General features: G+C 39.8%; 1 protein-coding gene across 1 annotated transcript; it reads left to right on the top strand.

The window, feature by feature from the left end:
* The first annotated feature begins 367 nt into the window (after positions 1–367).
* Positions 368–12,004, top strand: slc16a3a (solute carrier family 16 member 3a). Its single transcript, XM_080906531.1, has 6 exons — positions 368–449; positions 4,490–4,753; positions 5,463–5,606; positions 6,347–6,966; positions 7,051–7,231; positions 9,361–12,004. The coding sequence occupies exons 2-6, from the start codon at positions 4,531–4,533 to the stop codon at positions 9,774–9,776; spliced, it is 1,584 nt and encodes a 527-aa protein (XP_080762657.1). The 5' UTR covers positions 368–449; positions 4,490–4,530; the 3' UTR covers positions 9,777–12,004.
* The last annotated feature ends 260 nt before the right edge of the window (positions 12,005–12,264 follow it).

A 12,264-nucleotide genomic window follows, 5' to 3' on the forward strand; every position in this document is an offset into this window, starting at 1 on the left:
TTCTACTACAATGTCACTGCTGTTGCAAACAACACCCAGGAAATCGTATTATAGGTTTTTCAAAACCCAGCCTTTATTTTGTGCAACTGAATAATTAAAGGCAGATTTTAGACTTGATTTAATTGTTTTTATCAGAAGTACTACATCCAGCTGCATCCCTATATTGACACTTCCTATCTGAAATCCATAATACTCCCATGGGATGCACTCGTAAGGAAAACAGTAATCACCAGTTCCGGTATCACCTAGACTATCCAATAAAAACAAAGGACTAAAAAAGCAATGCTCATCATTGGATGCTGCTGAGTGACGTCAGTGGTGTGTAGGCTTTAGGACCCAGCAGCAAGGGGGCTTCCTTTGTGATGATCTGCAGGCAGACGTGCGGGGAGGAACGCGCATCTCCGGTGCTGAAGCAGAAGGCTGGAGGAAGGGCAGGCCAGCATCACCCGGTAAGACACTCAACAGTTGTTCTGTGTGTGCGCATTGATTTAGCTCCTGATATCACTGATGGAACCGTTAACTCTCCCTGTTATATACAGTATATGTATTATATAGAAATTCAACTTCATTTAGAGACGATTGGAGCAGAAAAGTCTCTGCCACAGTGACACATATTCATGGGACGGGTGATCTCTCGTGATAGCTCAATTTTCATGCATGTTTTCTCACGCGATTCTGACTGCGTGTCGTGATAGTGTTTTGACATAGGTGTGCGTCGGTATTCAGGGATAATAGCTTATAGGCTTTTCACGATGCAACCCCCCCTGTTGGGATGTGAGTGGTGTTGGTATACACACAGCAGGGATTTGTTGCTTTAGTCTTGAAACTTTTATCTTAAAAGGTTGAAATCAAAATTATATTGGAATCGAAATATTGTTAATGTCAAATTGTCGAATTCATACCTAAAATAATTTATTTAAAAAAAAAAAAGACACATACAAAACAAAAAGACTCTGAATTAAAATTAAATCAATAAGCCAATGACATCATCAAAGCTATAAAAGCCCTTTTTAAGTTATTTTGTATACATTTTATCAACCTTACTGTTTCAAATATTTTGTATACATTTCCTGACTTCAGACTTCTGGTTTACATTATTTTATTTAAAAAATGTGAGAAATGTAAAATGGTTTAAATATATATTTTTTAATTTTCTTCTAAAAGGCACAAAGATGAATGATCATCCACTGGACAAAGGCATATTTCTAACATAAAATAAAGTATAATCACTTTACTTTCTTTTTCGGTCTTTACACAAACTGTATATAAAAGATAAACATAAGGTTTAAAAGGCTTCTTTCTCATGGACAGCAAAGGGATACTTTGTGCTTTCAAAAAGAAAGTAATTTATGGTCTCAGTCACTAGTTTTAAGTATTACTGAAAACAACATCTTCTCTTTAAAATGTGGTAAAAATAAATAAATACTGTTACTAATACTAATAGTACTAAAACAGAAATCTTAAGGTATGTCTGACAATTCAAAATCAAAAACAGCACCACTGAAAGTTAAGAGCTGCTAAAATAACAATGAAGAAAATCCAATGAAATTGTCAGTGTGGCTTTTTTCCTGGGAGTTGCAATAAACATCCGGGCATCCACACAGAAGAGGGTTTATAAGATTTTGCTGAGTTAGAAGTTAGCAGGAAGTTAGCTACCTAGTTTAAATCTAAATATAATATTCCATCTGCTCACTCACTAAAAAACAGACAAAAAATACAGCTCTGCTGTTAGTTTGCACAGGAACAGACAGAAAACCATACAGCAGCGATGTGGGGAGGGTTCATGTGCTAAAATAATGTGCTAATATAACCACATTAGCAGAGGGAGGCTGTAGAATAAATTATTCTCAGTCTGCTGGAAAGAGTAAAGAGTGATTCAAATGTTGGGTACCTGGGACACTATGGGATGCAGTGTACACAGTGAGCTGTTAAAAACTGAACTTAGAGATGTGCCGTGCATGAGTAATACTTATAAAAAGTTGAAAGGTCTAAAACAAACACAGATTCTTTTTGAAGTGTATTTCGATTAACTAAAGAAGACATAAACAAGTTAAGACACTTTGAACCAGGCACAGGGTTGATACACCATCACCTAAAATCAGATTACAGTGGCTATGTCTTTCTTTTATATACAGTCTCTGGGTTTTTGTGAACTCTTGAGAGAAATATGTAACTCATTAGCAGAAAAATGCTTCAAAATGCTGGATGTTGTGTTCATAGTGAAGTGTTTTTAGAGCGTTTTGCTGAAAACAGCTGTCTGAAAATAAAGTGATGGTTTGAGTGAAGCTGGAATCAGCAGTTATTAACCTCAGTAAAAAAAATACTCTCTGTTGAGCAGAACACAGGAAAGGGGACAATTGTGGGTTAATCAGTGTGAGTACACATCGTAAATTGATCCACTGTTACCATGGAAATATTGATTAGTGTAGTTTTAAAGTCCCAGCACAAAACAGTCATTCCTTCATGATATTATACCATAACTGTACTTTGTTCTTCCTATAAATAACAATAAACTATAGAGGACCAACCTATAAAGTTACAGAATTTTCAATATTACATATATTTTTAATTCTTACCTTTCTTGGCTACAGAAAAGGAAAACAGCATTTTTTAAAAGCTAAAAATGGAAAAAATGTTACTGAAGTAGTTTTAAAAAATACACTTAAAATATTTTTGTAAAAGGAAAATTCAGATTTTATGTATTCAATAATTTATTTAGGTTTGGGGCAGTTACCATTAAAACTACATTACATGGCCTTAAAACTACATTCCCTAATTTTGTGAATACATGCAGCAGAAAACTTAAAATGCAACATTTTAGCGTTTTGGCTCATCCGTCTGTGACGACAGAGTGCACTTGAGCTATTTGTGGATAAGCAGTGCAGCATAAATCAAGTCGATTTTAGCAGAGATGTAACGTTATCTGTTTTTCAAGGACACTCTGGACATTTTGGAAAGCAGATATCATCGTCCAAACAATAGTCCTAAGATATGTTCCTTATTGTGACTGTGTAATAATGTAGGATATTGCCCTGGGGACTGAGCATTGCACAGGCTCTGGTGGCCTGCGGGGTTTTTAAAATTTGTTAGGTTGGTCACGTCACAATCCTGACAGCACGAGGCTTGAAATGCTCATGTTTCGTAGAGACAAAGGATTGCTGATTGTTTAACAAGAGCCCAGCCTGCATTTCAATCCTTCTCTTTCTTCAGGGGATCGTAAATTAACTGATGGAGCCACTGGCTGTTTCCTCACTGTCCCACCAGCAGCTGAGCATCTAAGCAGCTAAGCCCACCCCTCCTCCACGCCAAAATAAAAACTGATATATAATTTGGATTTACATACAATACATGAAACTATCGGGTGTAAGTGGTGGTGCTGATGTATGGTTGTGAGGTAAAAGCCAATGATCGCTCCAGAGGACCAGTGAGCCTGTAAATCTCTGAGCTAGTCCATTACAAAGCATTATAGGATGACATGTAACTCTCTGCTGTCTTATAAATAACAACTGGTTGAAGCAGATGAGGCTGAACAAGCATTAACAGCTGTATTAAAATAAGATAAGACTCTTTATATTTGAACAAGTTTTAACACTTACCAGTGGTTTGTTTACCTAGTTAGTTAATAGTAAATACAGTGATGAGTTATTTTGATTTCTTTAATCTCTACTTTAGCAATTTTACTTGGAAAGAAATGATAATATTTTCAGGATTAAACTGTTTTCTTGGTCTTTTACTGTACACACAATCTGTTTGCTGGTCAGTTCTTAAATAATCCACAAAGTTATTGGAGACATAAAAAATGAATTACATGAGTCATCGATTGTTATGATGTCTGTCTAAAGTCTGTGACCACTATCTTATCTTTCCACTCGTGTAAGTGGGAGAGGGGAATACATAAAACATGGGATCCATTGCATTGAGGTGAGGTGTCAGACTCGGTCAATCAACAACAAAACTCCTCGGTGTCTTTGGTTTGGGATAATTGTTGGAACCAAACTAACAACGTTTTCACACATACACTGCAGTGGCAATGGGACATTTTCTGTTTGTTATCATCTTGGAACATCTGATTAAATTATGATATATCTGTCACCTCGATGTATTTAAACTACTGAAGCCACATTTTTTAGAATGTGTGGCTAACAAGATGTGCAATACATTAAAAAATGAATATAAAGTGTGCACTCTTTGTTTCATTTGACAGTTTTGATTCTTTGTGGGTGTTCACAGATCCTGTCTACTAAAAATCTTTCTTCTCTGCCAATCAGCATAACTTGAGTCTAGAGCTGTTGATGCACATGATGTATCACAGTGAAGACTTGTGAACTGAGAGCTAGCCATGCTTAGAGTACCATGCACCTCTCTGATTCTTCATAATTACAGAGAACAGATGTTGTTGCAGTTATTAGAACATAGGCACTTCATGCAGGACTGAATTAGACACAAACTAAATCCCCATCTTGCTGTTGCTTTTATTTATTTTTTCCAGCTTCTCCATTTGCCTTCTTTAAGATATAGCCCTAAAGAACTATGGGAGGTGTTGCATTGGATGTGGGTGATTCCAGGGTGAAGGCTCCAGACGGAGGCTGGGGCTGGGCAGTGCTGGCTGGCTGTTTTGTCATCACAGGCTTCTCCTATGCTTTCCCAAAAGCGATCAGCGTATTTTTCAAAGAGCTGATCAGGGAGTTTGGTGTTGGATACAGCGACACTGCATGGATCTCCTCCATACTGCTGGCCATGCTCTATGGCACAGGTAGGCTGCTACCCTTTGTATTCAGTATTCACATTTTTTTTAACTCTTTGTACTTGGAAGCATTATGTACCTATGCAGTTCTTTAATTTAAAAAATACTGCAATAGAAGCTTTTTGAAACTCCCTTTTGCCCCATTTCATCCTAAACATTTGTTTTGATTGAGCACTGAACACTGGAGACAGGCACAGAACAAAACTCCACAGTCTGCAGCCCTGGATCAAACATAACAGTAATCCCGGAAGCGTGAGCAGGACAGAAAGAGGGGAAACACACACCATGCTCAGATGTCATGTTTTCAGCTAATAGCTCTTTGCGAATCGACTTATTGGTGCAAAAATTTTTTTTTTGCTGTCAAACTGTGTAATCCATGGCATCACCCTAAGATTCAGATTAAGAAATTGGAACAAATTGTGTGTTAATTAAAAAGTGTCTCTTTGCAAATTTGTCTGACGTGCAGACACAAACACTGGTTCGTTTCTTGAGCTTTGTGTAAAGAAATAAGGGTTAGCTCGAGGATTTGATGATCTCATTTTGAAAATAATGTATCTGCATATTCTCAGAGGGATATTTTATATCATATTAACAATGATATAAAATGTGAAATTTTGGAAAATGCTTGTGTTTGTACCTTAATACTCGCCGCTTTTCTTTTCATGTGCTGCACACTGCGCCTGATGCATGCAGTCATACTATGTTACACTTTGTCCAGGTCCCCTGTGCAGCGTGCTGGTGAACCGCTTAGGCTGTCGTCCAGTCATGATGGTGGGGGGCCTCTTTGCCTCTCTGGGAATGATTCTGGCCTCCTTTGCCACAAGTATCATCCACATCTACCTCACTGCTGGAGTCATTACAGGTCACGAACACTTGTACATTGTCAAATAAAATCACACAATGCTTTACGCCCAATAAATTAAGAATAGATTACAATACAATTGTTAGAAGAATGCATTAATGTTTTTCCTATATTTCAATACATCATAATCAAATTATCCCTGCTTGCTCTGCATTTGTTTTTCCTTCCTGCTCCCTCCCCCATTGGGCTTTTTATAAGCTGCTTAGGTTTATAAACACCAAAAGGTGCTTTGTAAGGTACACCGGCTTACAACTACTTGGTTAAGTTTGGGAAATATTGTGGTCTGGGGTCAAATAAGCCCCTTCACCAAAGGACACCTTGTGTTTAACTGAGACAAGCCTGCAGCTTTGATAATGAGAACACCCCGGTGTGCCGCCTGGGTTAAGGTTACAGTGAAAGTATACTCCACCGCAGGTGCTTATCGGATCATTGAAACCGTAATGTAGGTTAGTGGTACAAAGGTTTCAAGGTAACAACACCACAAATACTTTACAGGAGATGCTGTCAGAAAGTTTGCATCATTATACCCATTAAGATATATTAAATCATATGGCTGATGTCATGTAAACAAGTTCTGCATGAGCATATCTCAAACATTAGAGTAAGGTTAGAAACATCTTGAAATGCTTTGTCTCCATATCATGTAGAAATGTAGGGAAAAAGAAAACTATGTTAATGAAAGCAGGTAAGTTCAAGTTAAAAAGGCTGAAGAGTGTAACCCTTTCTTTTATTTGCTGCAGGTCTTGGATTAGCCCTGAACTTCCAACCTTCTCTGATTATGTTGAACCGCTACTTCAGCGAGAAGCGTCCTCTGGCCAATGGCCTTTCAGCAGCAGGAAGCCCCGTGGCCCTTTGCTGCCTCTCGCCACTGGGACAGGTACTTCAGTATCAGTATGGATGGAGGGGAGGATTTCTTATCCTTGGTGGTATCCTGCTGAACTGCTGTGTGTGCGGGGCCCTCATGAAGCCTCTGGTGGCCCCAAAGAACCTCAAGGCCAAGAGCTTCGAAGAGGACAATGACAAGGAGGAAGAGGTGAAAGAGGAGAAGAAGAAGCCAAAAGCCAAACTTCTGGACTTCTCCGTGTTTAAAGATGGTGGCTTTGTCATCTATACTGTGGCGGCATCCATCATGGTGCTGGGACTGTTCGTGCCTCCTGTGTTTGTTGTTAGTTACGCTAAGGAGCTGGGAAATGAAGACACCAAATCTGCTTTACTGCTTACTATCCTGGGATTCATTGATATTTTTGCACGGCCAACGTGCGGTATAATCGCTGGACTCAAATGGGTCCGGCCTCGCTGCGTCTACCTCTTCAGCTTTGCTATGCTCTTCAATGGAGTCACTGACCTGATTGGCTCACAGGTGAGTGATCACATACTTCCTTGAACTGGAAAATGAAGTCCAAACATTGAAGGTTTCTGTTCATTATTTTGTGTTTGTTCCCAGGCCAAAGACTATGCCTCTCTGGTGGTATTCTGTGTCTTTTTTGGCGTCTCCTATGGGATGGTGGGTGCCCTACAATTTGAAGTTCTCATGGCAATTGTCGGTACTGAGAAGTTCTCCAGTGCCATTGGCCTTGTGCTCCTCATGGAGGCCATTGCTGTGCTGGTGGGGCCACCGGGTGCAGGTCAGTGTCAGCATCCTGGGCCATTTGACCCAGTGCCTCTGTGTGTGTGTTCCCGTTACTTCCTGTTTTACTTTGGTAGTCTCCCATCTGTGCCATGTTTTGCTTTGCTTCTCTTACTTTGACGGTACCCTGTCTCATGTGTTATGTTTATGTTTTGTGTCCCAGCTGTGTTCCTCATGAGCTTCCTGTTCCCTCGTCATTCCCTGTGTATTTAAGCCTTTTGTTTTCTTCTGTCGAGTGTCGCAGTCTCCCTCATTCATGGCTGTGTGTTTCCCAGTTTGCCTCTTTGTTTACTTGTTCATACATGTCCCAGTATAGTTTTGCATCATTTCCCTTGTGTCAGCAATAAAGCTGCTTTTGAGTTTACATTTGGCCTCCGTGAAGTCTGCGTTTAAAAGGAAGACTTGTTTTATTTGGTAGTAGCTGTTGATCGTGAGCCCAACAGGAAGATATGAGGTTGTATCCAAGACCAACGGGTCATAGTTGGGACTTTAGTGATTATTTAATTGGCTCATGTCTTATACACAGTTCAGTAGCTGTAGAACCACTGTTAACAAAAAACAACTTAAAGTAACTGTTCTCTGTACCACTGTATCACTATCTCAAATCATGTGAAAGATTTAAGATTTTCACCCACTCTTCTTTACAGCATTACTTCAGGTCATGGAGGTTTGCTGGCATTCAATTAAGCACAGCTCTCTTAAGGTCCCACCACAGCGTTTAAATCAGGTTGAGATCCATTGCAACACTTTTTTTCATATATTCTGTTGCAGCTTGGCTGCCGTGCTTGGGGTCAACATCCCGCTGCAACAAAACAAACACAAATCCTCACTCCTCCACCACCGTGCATGAGATGTAGCGCTGTGCCTAATGGCCATCTCCACTTTGGTTTTATCTGTCCAGAGGACATTGTTCATACTTGTTCATCTTTTTCTACCCTGGACAGTCATGAACATGCTAATTGTAGCCAGTAAAGACCAGGCTGGTAAACTGCCAAAATGATTTTTAAAGAGGTGTTCACATTACCTCTGGCAAACCTGATCTGGGCCACCAAAGGGCCGTCATTCTTTGTGGTATGTGGGCCATGTGTAAGTTGTGTGCAGCCACGGGCTAGTTGTAGACACACTGCTGGCCCAGAACTGTTTCAGCTCTGGCCCCAGATGTCAGCCTAATGTGCACCTTAATCAAGCCATGTAATAACAACATGCGCCAGAAGTGCTCTATACAACATGTCACATTCACCCAATCGCACACTTTCTCTAAACTGAGTGCTTCCTAACTACATTCATTCACATAAACACTCTTGACATGCAGACTGGAGGAGACAGGGAACCACTAACCTCCCGATCAGTCGGTGACCTGCTCTACCTCCTGAGCTACAGCCATCCACTGGCAAAGATGAGTAAACCGTCACTAAGTTTTGGACAAAGTGTACACTCACAAACCTGTCAAACCTGCATTTGAAACGTTGGCTACCATAGCAGTGTAGTATTGCAACATGGCATTTGAGTCTTCTAACTAAAATAGGACAATAGGAACATAAACAGTGCCATCACTGCCAGACCTGGCCCACATCTGGTTGACATACACCCTGCCATGACACCTGTCAGTCAGAAGTGCCACCTGATGCCGGACCCAGGGAAGACCTGTTTTCTATGGGCCTGGGCCACATACATAATCGAGCCAGATATGGCATGCCATCGCATAAACAGTGGCGTCATTGCCAGACCTAGCGCACATCTGGTTGACAAACACTCTGCCATGACACCGGTCAGTCAGAAGTGCCAGCTTGACACCAGATCCGGGCCAGACCTGCTTGCTATGTGGGTACATACCCTTTTAATTGCTTTGGACTGGTAAACATGCACTTAGTTTTTTTTTTTTTAATTGGACTGCATGTATACTTCATAAAAACTGTTCATATGTTAGGGTTAGTTACTTTCTGTCTACAGTTTTATTGTACAGGATGATTTAAGCACATTTTATGAGTTATGAGTGCAGAAATTCAGATAATTCTAAAGAATCCATAAACGTGTCACTATATGTTTATTTAAACCAGCATCGCCACAAATGAAGCGAAATCATTTCTACTATATAATTGCATCTTTCACTGTGTTCTTCCGTTTCAGGCCGACTGCTCGATGCCACCAAGAAATACATGTACGTCTTCCTGCTGGCAGGAAGCGAGGTGGTCCTCTCCGCTGTGGTTCTAGCTACCTGCAACTTCTTCTTTATCAAAAGGAAGCCCCAGGAGCCATCTCACAAACTTGAGTGCATCACAGTCACAGATGACACCAAGACAGAAGTATGCAGCAGGCCTTTGGAGGTAAATGATGAAGAGGAGAAGGGAGAGAGAGAGGAGCAAGAGAAGGAAACAAAGAGGGAGGTATCGAAGGAGTTGAAGGAGGAGGAGGAAAAAGACAAAGAAAAAGTAGACGAGGTCAGGCCAAAGAGCGTAACAGTGGACTCACAGGAAGTGGAAAAGTTCTTGAAAGAGCCCCAACTAAATGGTGGCATGACCCCCAGTCCTGAAACATGCCTGTGAAAATGGGTAGAAGACGGGATTATTTTCCACACAGCTCAGTGACGTGAACGGGACCACACCGTACTGGATAGTTATTCCCCATGATGTAGTGTTTAACCCAGGTGTTCGTGTCTGATATGGCAGATTAGAGTCACTGCCGTATCAAATACTAATAGTTCTGTGAGCAATATTTTATCTCTAGATGTTTTTAGTGTGGTTAGCTGTCACAACACTGCCTTGTCTATACAGTTCATGTTAAAAGCCACCAGCAAATAAAGTTGAGGGATAATTTGAAAGAATATTCTGTGTTTTTACTTGAAAAAAAAAAAAACACATGAGAAATTCAGTAAATGTTGTGTAAATGGTTGATTCAGCTTGTTTTAAAGGGTCAGGAAAGCTTTATGTAATGATGGTTGTGTAATGACCAGAAGCTCTTCTCCACCCGATGTCCAAAGCTGAAAATGATCTTCCCACCTGATCTGTGCCGTCACCATTGAGATTGATAAAACTATGTTTTTTAGGACGAACTTTCTAAAGGTTGTTCCCAGTCAAGTGGTAGCTGTGTGTGGATTAGAAGCAGGCTCCAAATATTATTTGTAGCTTCACTGTGATGTTAGGATTAGTTAAAAGTGTGATGTTTTAAAGAAGGAAGCAGTCGGTTCAGTCTGAGGTGCTTTTGGTTGAAGGTACCAGTCTCTCTTACCCTCCTTCACTATCAAGCATCAGATGTTTTCAATGCACTGTGGTACATGTGTTTGACTGTGGGTATCTGTTGTTGGGCTTAATGTGCTGATTGTGTTGTTCATCCCCCAAAAGCACCAAGTTACGCTACAAAGCAAATTATATACAGATAGGATAAAGACGCAGTATGTTTGTATGGACCAAAGGACAGGCTGACTATATGTGTGTCCCCTTAGGATCGATTTACTGATGACTATAAAGCTTTTCCCTCATGTTGCCTACATGCTTTGTACTGCCTGTAATGTTTGTGTTTCAGTGAAACAGAACATTAAAGGGATTGTTTTGGCTTTGTGTCACTCATTTTAATTTTCATAGAAATAAGTGCAGAGATGCAAACTTAGTGAATGTTTGAAAGATGGCAGAAAACATGAAAGGAACTCCTGGGATGGAACTGTGCAGACTTTTACCATTACTATTACTATTATGTTATTTTGTATAACTTTTGCAGGCACCTACCAGGAAGTTGTTTTACAGTGAGGAGAAAAAAGAAACATATTTTCTGTTATAAATATTATATCTCTCAGATTTGGATAAAGACCAAACACGTAGCTAAAAGAGAGTGACTATAGTAACTACTGCTCTATGTCTAAATCGGTAACTGAAAAAAAGCTGCAGGGTGCTTCCTGAAATACATTTTCTCAGCTGTGTTTGCAATACTTGGATTCATAACCATCGGTTCTCTCAGACCATTACTTTAAGTAAAATCTAAGAATCAATAAATAACATCTAAGTTGAAATCAAACGGGATTGTTACAATTCAGTAAGGAGACAGCAGGAAATATAACACAACAGCTGGGTGAACATTGAGATCTGTCAGTATCCATGGTGACGGGTGATTTCTCATGCAAAGATGAGTGAGTGGGGCTTTGTGTGCCACTTAGATTAGTAAAGGGCCATAATGGTTACATTTGGATCATTTAAAAGGTTGACTGGTTTGTAGGACGGCCTACCACAACAGCAACCTGCCTGCAATAAATGCTGGACGTCTTGTTTCTTTTAAATTGTGTATGTTATATGTTGTGTTTTAAACAAACAGAGCTTGTCGCTGATTGTTATGCTTTGTCTTCGTTTTGTTGTTTAAAGCTAAAACACGAGTCAGTGTTATTTGAATGTAGAGTATTTGCATTTCTGTGTGAAGCTGCAGTTAAACAGGTGGTGAGGAGATATGTGACTATGTGAGCTTATGTTGTTTTTGTTTTTATTCCATTAACTGTGTTACCATGTTGACTGTTAATCCGAAAATGGAATAATGTCGCTGTTTGCACCTTACTACTAATTCCTGCTGAATGTCACATCAGTCAAATACGACCGATCCAGACTTTTGTTCTAAATGATTTGACTCTATTTTGTGTGGAAACCATATGTTCTAATGCAGAAATAAATCTTTATGACTGTGTAAATGTCTTGACTATAAAAATGTAATCTAAATACCTGTGTTCAAGTGTCTGTTTAAATCTATATTATTTATGTATTTATGTAAGAAAACTTTATTTAGAAAATTACATTTTAGAATTGCACAAGAATTGACTCAGAAATCATTGGCCACATGGTCCGTGGGGTGACCTAAAATATGATTGGCCCAACACCATTAAACAAGAGAATGTCTGTTTCACAACACCCTCACTATGTTCTTGTTCTCTCGCCTGTGCCACCCCATTAAATACATTACTGGAAATTGTTTTATTTTACATTTAATATAGTTTCAGTGTTGTTTTTGTTTTTGTGTGGATGGTGTGTGTCAGAGGCCAGACTTACAAAAGGCAGTGCA

The sequence above is a fragment of the Rhamphochromis sp. 'chilingali' genome (genome assembly GCF_963969265.1).
Source record: "Rhamphochromis sp. 'chilingali' genome assembly, chromosome: 15".
Lineage (NCBI taxonomy): Eukaryota > Metazoa > Chordata > Actinopteri > Cichliformes > Cichlidae > Rhamphochromis > Rhamphochromis sp. 'chilingali'.

Coding starts and splice junctions, on each gene's coding strand:
- slc16a3a (XM_080906531.1), top strand. CDS start 4,531: ATGGGAGGTGTTGCATTGGATGTGGGTGATTCCAGGGTGAAGGCTCCA. Junction 5,607..6,346: donor CACTGCTGGAGTCATTACAG/GTCACGAACACT, acceptor TATTTGCTGCAG/GTCTTGGATTAGCCCTGAAC. Junction 7,232..9,360: donor GGTGGGGCCACCGGGTGCAG/GTCAGTGTCAGC, acceptor CTTCCGTTTCAG/GCCGACTGCTCGATGCCACC.